Source organism: Denticeps clupeoides, chromosome 4 (assembly GCF_900700375.1).
Source record: "Denticeps clupeoides chromosome 4, fDenClu1.1, whole genome shotgun sequence".
In the NCBI taxonomy this organism is placed as follows: Eukaryota; Metazoa; Chordata; class Actinopteri; order Clupeiformes; family Denticipitidae; genus Denticeps; species Denticeps clupeoides.
This window is the reverse complement of record NC_041710.1, coordinates 379,734-391,157: the sequence shown is the minus strand read 5'-3', so window position 1 is coordinate 391,157 and position 11,424 is coordinate 379,734. Positions and strand designations below refer to the sequence as shown.

Sequence of the window (11,424 nt, the reverse complement as noted above, 5' to 3'; positions counted from 1 at the left end):
ACTTACGACCATAGTGTCTCTCCAAACTCCGTAAAATAATGATCTCCTAGAGAAAGAGACAACAATACAATATTGTTCTCCATCGGTAGACTATTGCTTTTAGGCATTGGTGACCTTCACTGTTACACCATTTGCAAAAAATTATGAAGTTATTTGACCATAATGCATTTAATAAATGTTCAAAGATACAGAAAGTATTCAATAGAGATGGTAAAATATGTTGCAGATTAGACAAATATCTATGAAATATAGGAACCTCAAGTGGAACATTTTGGAACAATTGAAATAATCACATTTCATGCAACAGAAAAACTGGGGAAAAAAATGCATTTAAACAATTTAACAGGTGGAACAAAACCATATTTTATTTGTGGGTTGGATGTTCAGACTGATATGACCCAAACATGACCCACAGAAGACCTCTGCAACTCGAGCAGAACAGCCGGGCCTCTGGGGTCAACATTTAACGAACTGGTGTGTGACCTCATAGATGCCCACCGACTCGCTGGCGTTCTCATCATAGTCGGTCCAGTCCTGGAACGAAACGTGACAATTCTAACTAAAAACAGCGACCAGGAGGTACAATTCTGTTGACACACCAACAAGCAGAACAGATTCAGCCACTCACTTTCTCCAAGAGGTTGACCTCAGGAAACTTCGTGCCGGATTCTGCGCCTTCTGCCGCAAACCCAGCCTGTCGGATTCAGCAGATCAACATTTTGGACAAATGAATGGAGAGCAAAATATGGTTGTTCATACATTCCTGTCCAAAGATGCGAGACCCCATTGCTGTGGACATTTTACTTCATGACATTAATCAGACGCTCTTATTTTATTTACTAGGCACTAGGCTACTAGCACCCTCGGACCAGTCAGAGGAAAACTGAATGGCCGCTTTTTCCAAAATCCATCGGAAAAGTAATTGCTACTCGTTTTACATTCATTAGCACATAGATTTACTTTTGGGCAAGTTTATAGCATTTGTTTTTTTTGCATTTCCCCACAGTACATCACCATGACCTTTTTGCATTGTAACAACCACTTGCACATGCATTGCACACACATGCACTAAGACAAATTCTTTCTATTTTGCACATAACATTGCACAAAGACAAACGTTCTGCCTACCTACCTCATCTGGATGCAACTGGAAACTGAACTGTATTGTTTAAGTTGCATTATTAGTAATACTTGAATTGTTGATTTATATTTTCGTCTTACTATTTTGTACCTTTATATATATATATTTTTTTTATTCTCATATGGGCTATAACAGGCTATAACACCCCTTTTTGCCATTTTATATTAAATTTAAACTAAAGACAAATAGGCTAACCTATGTTTGTGAATTTCAGATTTTTTTTCACGTAAAAAAAAAAAAAAGTGAAAAAAGTGAAGTGATTGTCACATGTGATACACAGCAGCACAGCACACACAGTGAAATTTGTCCTCGGTATTTAACCATCACCCTGAGTGAGCAGTGGGCACCATGACAGGCGCCCGGGGAGCAGCGTGTGGGGACGGTGCTTTGCTCAGTGGCACCTCAGTGGCACCTTGGCGGATCGGGATTCGAACCGGCAACCTTCTGATTACAGGGCCGCTTCCTTAACCGCTAGGACACCACTGCCCCACGTACGTCATGAATGTTTCACAGAAAGGTTGATTAAATGGCCTTAGTTTTAAGCTTTGATCCAATAAAAGTGTTGAGTTGATAACTTTTTTTGTGAGGAATAACAGCCAATTGCTTGCTCATTTTAAGAGGATTTTGATGTTGCATAACACACTATTGATTAAAAAAAAAGTATGATTTATCCGATGAAAATAAATCGACAGATTACTCGATTCCAAAAATATTCGATAGTTGCAGCCCTACTATGGTCGAATAAAACCGTTTTGCACATTGCAAATCAATTCAGCAAAAAACACCACCACTTTCCTCCCCAGGTCCATTCATTACCTGCGGCTGGAAGTCCACAGGTTCCAGGCCTCGGCATTCGAACTGCACCATGGGCTTGAACTTCTCACTGTCCTCGGCCTTCGGAATCACAGAAGCAACACAGCCGAGGGGTCAGTGTGCAAAGTGCACGGGCGGGAAGGCGAGAGCATCGCTGCCGCGCCTCAACTCACGTTATACGGCGTGACCGTGTCCTTCAGGATATCTGCGGACGCATGGGACAGGCGTTAGGAGGTCCGCGCAGCCGGCGGAACGGCGCGCGTCACCACGGAAGCCTACCTATGGAGTTTTCCCGAGAGCACAGCTTGCATTTCTGGACCATGCTGGCGCTGCCCCGGCCTCCTTTCAGCGGCACGCTGTCCTGCAGAAGATCCATCAAACTCATGTCTGAACCCAGTCACATAAATATAACATAATACAAATCACTAAAACCTCACTTACTACCATAAAAGTTGTATATATGGGGTGGTAGTGGCCTAGTGTGTAACACACTCGCCTATGAACCAGAAGAGCCAGGTTCAAACCCCATCGCGTCCCTGAGTAAGACACTTAACCCTGAGTGTCTCCGGGGGGGGGGACTGTCCCTGTAACTACTCTGGATAAGGACGTCTGGTAAATGCTGTAAAATGTTTAACTCAGAGGGGTCCGAGTATTATAGCTCTATGCACCAGACCGCCGCACATGCGCACTTCGCGTCTTCTTACATTTACATTTACATATATGGCATTTGGCAGGCGCCGCTTTTCACGTTATTACTTCCCAGATCAGCGTGTCCTCACCATCGGCGTCACGTACTGCCATTTGTCCGAAACCTCCCCGCAGTTTCCACACTTGAGCTGAGCAGAGAGACAGAAGAATAAAAGCCGATTTCGACCCAGAGGACCGTATATATCCGCGTTTATATCGATTTATAACCGTTCGCAGCAGCGCATAGTGGCGCGCTTACCTTCAAAAACCAGCGGAAGTCGTCGCCAAGCGGCCGCACGTTGGTGACGTTCTCCAGCGTGGCCTTGAAGTGAAGCGCAAATTTCTGCAGGGACACCGGGGGGACGTTACACAGGGCGGGTTCAAAAAGAAAGCGGCGTTCCCCATCCGCGGCACGACCCCACTCACCACCATCGTGGAACAAGCCGCGGTTAGCGTGGAACGCGCGCATGCGCAGTGGCGACCGGCCGTGTGTGCGCCCCCTGCCGGACGCGCAGGGCGGTGCGAATTAGGACCCACGCAAAGCTGGGGGAAACTTGGTCGAATCTCGACTTGCCTAAAACGATGGCTGCAGAATTTCCTCCTTTTGCATTTCACTGCGAGTTGTACTACTGCCACTATTTTTAAACCCGCCCACTGTAATGTCCCTGCAGAAATTTCTGATTATTCACTTTTTGTTCATATTTATAGTTAATACTAACTGTATATTACTACATACTACTGTTTATCCATCTGTAAATATTATCCAGTCTCTTCCTGTACATTTCACCTTATGTATACCCATAACTTATTTGACCTTTATCCTGCACTTGCTGCTTATTGCACCAAAACTGCATTTCGCTGCCCCGTACTTGTGTAATAGCAATAAAGTTGAATCTAGTCTAAATAAATAAAAAATCTTGAATCTACAATCTTTCCATGAAACAGCAACTTGAGGTGTGTAGAGAAAGACTCTGAGCAGCAATACAATATTGTTCTCCAGGGGTGTTAGAAAATATCGACACAGCAATATACCGCAATATTTTACCTGGTGATATTGTATGGCCACAGGGACGTCAAACACCTGTATCGACGTATACAAATTCGGTTCCGAGTTACGTCGGTTTGGCTGAACTATTAACGTCATCCACGCGTCATCTTGTACATCAGCTGTTTTCACTGTAGAATATCGCAACATGTGCAGCATCACAATATATCGTGATATGATCGTATCCTGATATGATCGAGGTCCTCGCCTGTTCTCCATCTGTAGACCGTTACCTGTAGGAGAGAGTTGGGAGACACCGACACCAACATCTCTGTGCTATTTAGGTGCCTTTTTATTTCTCTACTCGTTTATGTACAATCGCAATGAAAAAGACCAAGATGTAATATCAAAAGATATTTATTTCTAGAACACCCTGAACAACGTTTAAGTTTTTTTTAATACAAAACAGGGTATAAAACATTGTTTTGTATTATATCAGTAGAACCTGAAATTATTGTCTAGGACAATCCCTGAGATGCACAGTACAGAAGGAGATCTTTTCCAGAAATACAGTAAACTCTGATTTACAGCAGCATACAGAAAGTAATTAAAAAAATAATAATAATTCATCATTCGATAAAACGTAGTCTTGCCCAATACTTCCTGCAAGCATTCACGATTTCTGAAATAAGACGACGATTAAAACCCTTCGAGTGGGTACGAACACGTTGAAGTGAGAAATACCTGATGGTTCCGTTCCGAATATTAAAACATGGACCGTATAAAGCAGAATAATACTGATCACTACGCTCGCCGGTATAAATATACATTTCTATAAACCCAACGTGGCTACTGTTCTAGCGACTGTGCGTTATTTCGGGGCCCCGGTCAGTGGGGCCTGCTGGACTCGGAGGGCCGGCGTCTCCGTGGCGGCGCCGGGGGCTGGACGTTCTGCCGCTTGCTGCAGCCGCCGCTCAGCAGGTCCTGTATGTGCTGGACGATCAGGTTTATGGCCACTGTGGACAGAGCAGGAGTCACGTGACCACGCGCACCGACACGCTACAGCAGACGCCAGCGCCGCGCCCATTACCCATGTTGTCCGCCCCGCGCGGGATGATGACGTCGGCGTACTTCTTGGTCTGGGGACGGAAGACGTGTCGGTGAGGGACGGTACATCAGTCTGGACATCTGGACATGCAGACAGGACTTACGGGCAGGCAGAACTCTTCAAAAGCGGGTTTCACGAAGGTGATGTACTGGGTCAGGACCTGCTCCAGGTCCCTGCCGCGCTCGCCGATGTCCCTCAGCACTGCAGGGACAAAGACAGAGACGTCACGGCGGGACGGCGCACGTCCCTCCCGGCCCGCGGCGCGCCGCCTCACCTCTGCGAGAGAGACGCGTGTCGGCGTCCGTGTCCACGAACAGCTTCATCTGGAACAGGTCTCGGATCTCCTGGTGGTAGAACATGAGGATGCCCTCGAAGAGGACCACGTCGGCCGGGTACAGCGTGACGGACTCGTCCCTCCTGCAAGGCGGCGGCGAGGACATGAGGCGGCGTCCCGCGACCCGGCGGGTGGAAACGTCTGCGGTGTGCGGCGTACCTGCAGTGGTTGATGAAGTCGTAGACGGGGATCCGCACGGCTCGTCCCTCAATGATGTCCTGCAGCGTCTTTCTGATCAGCTCATTGTCAAAAGCGTCTGGACGCGTCCATGCAAGAAACACAAACCGGGCCGTGAGTTAGTAAAACGAGATTAAACACGCCTGATGTGGACCTGAAGATGAACCAGAGATAAGACCAACACTTTATTAAGATAGAAAGCAAAATAACAAGATTGACACCGTTTCTCTGTGGAGTTGGAAACTCCATCTTCAACCAGCCGAACCACCCCCACGTCCCACCTCTTCTCACGTCTCTCCACCGGCTCCCGGTAGCTGCTCACATCCAGTTTAAATCCATGATGCTGCCTACAGGGCTGTAAATGGAAGTTCTCCCTCTTACACCAACACACTACTAGCCAGATACACTCCTGCACGCACTCTCAGATCTGCACACCGAAACCAGACTGAAAATTCCCTCTTCACGGGGTCTCCGGTCCCAGTCAACTCTGTTCTCTGTTGTTGTCCCTGGCTGGTGGGACAACTTGTCCTGCTCCATTCGACTAGCCGAGACTACTTCCACCTTTAAGAAGCAGCTGAAAACCCTCTTGTTCAAAAAGTATTTCAGACGAATCCAACACACACACACAATCACACTATATATGTTTATTATTTATTTATTTATTTTAGGGCTGCATGATTTGGGGAAAAAGACATATTGCAATTATTGAGATCAATATTGCGTTATGCGATTGCGATATGATAAAGGACACTTGCTTGTATATCAATGAAAAGTCGCATAAAATTACAAATAGTGAAATGTTTCATTTCAAAGTGAAACATACAATTATAACAACTTGAAATGCCCAGTGCTTTCAAAATACAATATTCTACAAAATTAAATAAATCACAAAAAACTCTTTACATTACTGTCGAACGACAAACCCTGGTAAGGCTAAACAACTATTTTGATTATATTTGGCCATTATAAAATCCCGTATTATAGTTCTTACGTTTAACCAAAACGTTGTTTGGAGGCTGACTTGAACACAGGAATACATAGCTTCGCTAGCTTAGCCTAGCTTAGCTAAGGTTAAGACTTATAAAACGGGATTTTATAATGGCCAAATATATTCAAACCAATTGTCCAGCCTTACCTATGAAATATAACCCCCGGGATCTGGTTTGGAGCGTACAGCGGTTTGTACAGCCCCAAGCAGCACAAGAGTGAGGCATTTTTTTATGCACTTCTCTCCATAGACATGTATATGCTTCACTCCACAGCAGCGCCTCTCGCAATATGGCGGCGACGTTGACGTACGATGCAGCGCGTCATGCGCCGTCTAACCATATGTCTCCGAATCAAAAGTCATGTGACCAAATATGTCACATCCGACTGAAGTGATACTTCAGTCATCTCGCAAACTTTGAGGATGAGAGAATGGATCGGATATGTTGCCATGTACTAATCATTTAAATCTCAGCTTTTTGCGTTCATGTAATCGCACAGACTGACATCGCGATTACGATTGCGATTAGATTAATCGTGCAGCACTCAAAACTCAAATCTATAGAGACTGAACGAGAATTGCTGGTGTCGTCCTCTTGTAAGTCGCTTTGGATAAAAGCGTCTGCAAAGTAAAGTAAAGTAAAGTAAAGTAAAGTAACCAGCGGCACAAATCCCATCAGCTGGGAAGGAGAAGTTGCGCCCTCGACTCCGCCTTCCACCATTCTGCGGCTTTCTAGCTGCATCTAGCGTTACGTCATACGGCACCGAACTGGATTACTGGCGAGAAATTTTCAAGCTCCGGTCAATCGTCCAAAAAGAACCTGTCGGCTGCCGTGGCCGCGCTCCCTTCACGAGGACATCGTTCATCAACCTGAATCTTGTCATGGTCACGCGGCGCCGTGGACAGGAGAGCCGGGTGACAGGATGGCCGTCCCAGAGGCGCATGGTATAATCTGATTTTGGGGGCAGTGGTGGCCTAGCGGTTAAGGAATGAAAAGGTTGCCGGTTCGAATACCGAGATGAAGGTCCCGTCCCCACACGCTGCTCCCCGGGCTCCTGTCATGGTGCCCACTGCTCACCAAGGGTGACGTGTTAAATACAGAGGACACGTTTCACTGCATCACCGTGTGCTGTGCTTCGCAATGACAATCACGTCACTTTCACCTGGGTGGTCGAAGTTGAACTGGCCCTTGACGGCTTTGGCCTTCTGCTCTGGGGTCAGCTCCATGTAGAAACTGTCTTGGCTGAGAATCACGACTTGCCGCTGGCGGTGGTCGATCTTATTCTGGCCCAGCAGCTCCATGATCTTCTCGCACACTGACGACTGGCATCAGAAAAGACGCGAAGCAACCAGTCAGCTTCCAGTGACCGTACGAACACGGCATTTTATTTCATTTTTAAAGAAAAAGAATTACTTTATGTATGTCGTCTGATATTTGTGCACAAGCAGACGTGATTCTATCCTAATTCTAATACCTTACAAATAAGGATAAGGAGATTAGGTCTTTTTAAATGTCAACCATTCAGTCTCCACCTAGTATTAAATGTTTCGACACTGTTATAAACTTTTTTTATCGATTGTGAGTGAGGTTCTAATAATTTCGGCCATTACAAAAAATAAACAATGAATTTAACACTACTACACATCAGATAAACAGTATTTTTATACCATATCATCATAACGGAATAATGTGTTAATTAATGCAATGGTAACAGGTCCGATCCATATCAGGATTTGCAGCGCACAGTGTGGAGCCCCGTAATAAAAACCACGTGGTGGCTTTATCCGCGACGACGACGAGCGCTGGCCGGGGGGGGGACCGGGCTGACGCGCTCGGTCCGCGGCTAGAAGCGGCACTGACCTTGCCGCTGGCCGTTCCCCCGGACACGCCGATGAGGAAGGGCCGACTGGCGTGGTCGTTCTCCGCCGCGTCCTCGAGTCGCGCCTCCCCGTCCCCGGCCATGCTGCCCGCTGCGCGCTGTGCGCATGCGCGCCATACATGCGCAGTAGTCGCATGTTCGAGCGACAGCGGGGGGGGTGGAACAGAAGCGATAGACACTTAAACTCTGGATAAATGGCACAAATAAATAATAACAAAAATGGATAACAACAAAAAAGAAAAACAATGGCAAGACATGAACAAAAGAACGAATAAATAAGAAGCCGGGTGCTCATAGTGGCAGCATACAAATAAATAAAGAGCAATACTGACATTTTATACAATTATTTAGAGAGAAGAATATCATATAGGAGCGACAGAAGCGAAGGTAAATAGAGAGACCAGCCTGATTCTAAATGTGTATGTTTTTTATAGCCGTACAGGTGGAAGAACAAATGTAAGAGTTGAAATCTGCCAGAAAGAAATTAAATTGTCCGAATATTTACATTTATGGACATTTGTTAGAAACTATATGTAATTTAGTTTTGTTTTTATTACATTGAAACAGTTCAGACCAGAACTTATAAACATAAACACATTTTCATCAGGTGATCGTCCACAAAATGAGCATGTAACTTTTATATCAGGTTTAAAACGAGTCAGGTAAACTTTTGTGGGGCAACAACAACAACAACAACATTTATTTCTTATATAGCCCCAAATCACATATAGTACGTCTCAATGGGCTTTGACAGGCCCTACAGTTGACACCCCCCACACTTGACCCTTCTGCACACAAGGAAAAACTCCACACAAAAAAAAAACTCTAGGAGAGAGAAAAAAAAGAAAGGAAGAAACGTTGGGAAGGAGTGATACAGAGAGGGACCCCCTTCCAGGGTCGAGTGAGCCTGCAAATGGTGTCAGTGCAGGGTTGGGGATGATATAATAATAAATCCTACAGGATTAGTACGCAGTACGTAGTTTCTATTTACTTCCGGGTACGCGTCATCGCACAACAGCCAATCACCGTGCGAGATTATTCCATGAGGCCCCGCCCACAAACATGGCAGGGCAGTTGCCACTGAGACCGAGAACGAAGTGGATCGCGGGAGTAATGACACCCGTCTAAACCGACGACGCCAAAAACAAATCCGGTAAAAAAAAAAATTTAAAAGAAACGCAAATCATGTGTTTGCAAACGAGAGTTTTTGGTATTTGGTAAATGTTCTTTTTTGCTTGTTTTTTTCAGGGGTCAAAGTTCACCCCGAGCATGGCCCTGTGCGGAGCGCCCCTGCGGCGGGCCCCGCTTGTGGCGGGCGTCAGGAGGGCCTCCTCGGGCTCCCTGCTTATCAGAGAGCCCCTGAACTACTGGCGCGGTGGGCGGGTGGGGCTCGGTGCCGCAGAGGCCACGCAGGCCGTGTACGAGCCCGCCACCGGTGGGTCTCGGTTCCATTTGAACGTTGGTGGTGGAACCGCTGCTCCGGTCTGACCAGGCGTGCCGTCTTCCATCAGGACGCGTGCTGTGCCGGCTGCAGCAGTGTGGAGCGGAGGAGGTGGACCAGGCTGTGCAGAGCGCCCGCTCCGCCTTCCTCGCCTGGAGCCGGATGGCCGGAATGGAGAGGGCCAGAGTGATGCTGGACGCGGCGCGGATCGTGGAGGTGTCCCCCCCTCGCACACTTCACCTCTGATACTTGTCAGTAGTAGGTCATCTCTGAAAGGTCTAGTTTCTGGGTCCAGATGCGGAGGGAGGAGATCGCCGAGTTGGAGGCCGTGAACAACGGGAAGTCCATCACGGAGGCCCGTCTGGACGTGGACTCGGCCCGGCTGTGCATGGAGTACTACGCCGGCCTGTCGGGGACGCTGGCAGGTACGAGCGCCTTGTCCTAGACCGTACGTACGGCGTGGGCTCATCGTGCCTCGCCTCCAACAGGCCAGCACGTGCAGCTGCCCGGGGGCTCGTTCGCGTACACGCGGCGCGAGCCGCTGGGCGTGTGCGCCGGGATCGGGGCGTGGAACTACCCCTTCCAGATCGCAGCCTGGAAGTCGGCGCCGGCGCTCGCCTGCGGTAAGGAAGCAAATTCATTTCCCCATTTACATTTACAGCATTATCACTCAGTAGTGACAGGGACAGTCCCCCCCTGGAGACACTCAGGGTTAAGTGTCCTGCTCAGGGACACAGTGGTAGTAAGTGGGGTTTGAACCTGGGTCTTCTGGTTCATAGTCAGTAGTTATAGGGACAGTCCCCCCCCCCTGGAGACACTCAGGGTTAAGTGTCCTGCTCAGGGACACAGTGGTAGTAAGTGGGGTTTGAACCTGGGTCTTCTGGTTCATAGTCAGTAGTTATAGGGACAGTCCCCCCCCTGGAGACACTCAGGGTTAAGTGTCCTGCTCAGGGACACAGTGGTAGTAAGTGGGGTTTGAACCTGGGTCTTCTGGTTCGTAGACGAGTGTGTTACCCGCTAGGCTGCGACCAGACGCCCTTATGCAGCCTTACAGTCAGTAGTGACAGGGAGACACTCGGGGACAAACGTTTTCTGGGTGTCTTACCCCGCTGGGCTGCAGCCGCCTATTTATTTGATTGTTTACTAGTGTCACCAAAAGCCATATTCTAATCCGGTGGTCCCCAGTGGGGGGGTCACGATTTACTCTAATGTTATTGCAGGTTGATTTGAATACGTTAAAACGCGCCCCGAGCGGGTCGGAACCGGTGTGTTAAAGCGCCTCGTCTCTGTCCTGCTCCCAGGGAACTCGATGGTCTTCAAGCCGTCCCCGGTGACCCCCGTGACCGCCGTGTTGCTGGCGGAGATCTACGCCCAGGCCGGGGCCCCGGAGGGGCTGTACAACGTGGTACAGGGCGGCCATCAGACGGGAGCGCTGCTGTGCCGCCATCCCTCTGTGGCGAAGGTGTCGTTCACCGGCAGCGTGGCGACTGGACAGAAGGTAAAGAGCTGGTTACCGAGTTGTCTGTGAAGCTGCCGTTTCCTGAGTTGGCCCCTTTGTGCAGATCATGGCGATGGCTGCCACCGGGGGTAAAGCCGGTGACCCTGGAGCTCGGTGGCAAGTCTCCGCTGATCATCTTTGAGGACAGCGACCTGGAGAACGCTGTGAGGGGGTCACTCATGGCTAACTTCCTCTCACAGGGACAGGTGGGACGGTCAGACCACTAGTCACGAGCTTATTAACCCTTTAAATGCCAGTTTAAACATTTGTATTATTGATTAATTTTTCATTTAAAAAGCTCATTATTTTCCGTATAATAAATAGCAGGGGGATGCGGCAGTGGTGGTTATTAGTCTTGGATATGTCAAGGAT

General features: G+C 48.1%; 3 protein-coding genes across 5 annotated transcripts in view; 1 reads left to right on the top strand and 2 right to left on the bottom strand.

Moving 5' to 3' along the window:
* Nucleotides 1-144: 144 nt before the first annotated feature.
* On the bottom strand, nt 145-3,117 carry LOC114789200 (CXXC motif containing zinc binding protein-like). Its single transcript, XM_028978363.1, has 8 exons — nt 3,068-3,117; nt 2,901-2,984; nt 2,734-2,790; nt 2,234-2,315; nt 2,128-2,159; nt 1,958-2,035; nt 629-694; nt 145-534 (listed from the first exon to the last, which is right to left on the bottom strand). Exons 1-8 carry the CDS (start codon nt 3,071-3,073, stop codon nt 457-459), a joined length of 483 nt encoding a protein of 160 aa, XP_028834196.1. The 5' UTR covers nt 3,074-3,117; the 3' UTR covers nt 145-456.
* A 1,071-nt stretch (nt 3,118-4,188) lies between these two features.
* Nucleotides 4,189-8,208, bottom strand: LOC114788280 (uridine-cytidine kinase 2-B-like). Of its 3 annotated transcripts, none has more exons than XM_028976673.1 (7): nt 7,648-8,204; nt 7,397-7,556; nt 5,228-5,324; nt 5,009-5,151; nt 4,838-4,935; nt 4,717-4,765; nt 4,189-4,642 (listed from the first exon to the last, which is right to left on the bottom strand). In XM_028976673.1, exons 2-7 carry the CDS (start codon nt 7,533-7,535, stop codon nt 4,515-4,517), a joined length of 654 nt encoding a protein of 217 aa, XP_028832506.1. In that variant the 5' UTR covers nt 7,536-7,556; nt 7,648-8,204; the 3' UTR covers nt 4,189-4,514. The 3 variants fall into 3 exon arrangements, with proteins under 3 accessions (XP_028832506.1, XP_028832505.1, XP_028832504.1); XM_028976672.1 differs by having other exon boundaries at nt 7,902-8,204; XM_028976671.1 differs by having other exon boundaries at nt 4,190-4,642; nt 8,095-8,208.
* Nucleotides 8,209-9,161: 953 nt separating this feature from the next.
* The window catches only part of LOC114788197 (aldehyde dehydrogenase family 9 member A1-B-like), a 4,086-nt gene continuing 1,823 nt past the window's right edge, over nt 9,162-11,424 (top strand). Inside the window, 8 exon segments of the mRNA XM_028976508.1 lie at nt 9,162-9,266; nt 9,362-9,548; nt 9,625-9,770; nt 9,850-9,979; nt 10,043-10,177; nt 10,856-11,052; nt 11,117-11,134; nt 11,136-11,258. Of these exon segments, the coding sequence (XP_028832341.1) occupies nt 9,383-9,548; nt 9,625-9,770; nt 9,850-9,979; nt 10,043-10,177; nt 10,856-11,052; nt 11,117-11,134; nt 11,136-11,258 (915 nt within the window). The 5' untranslated portion in view covers nt 9,162-9,266; nt 9,362-9,382.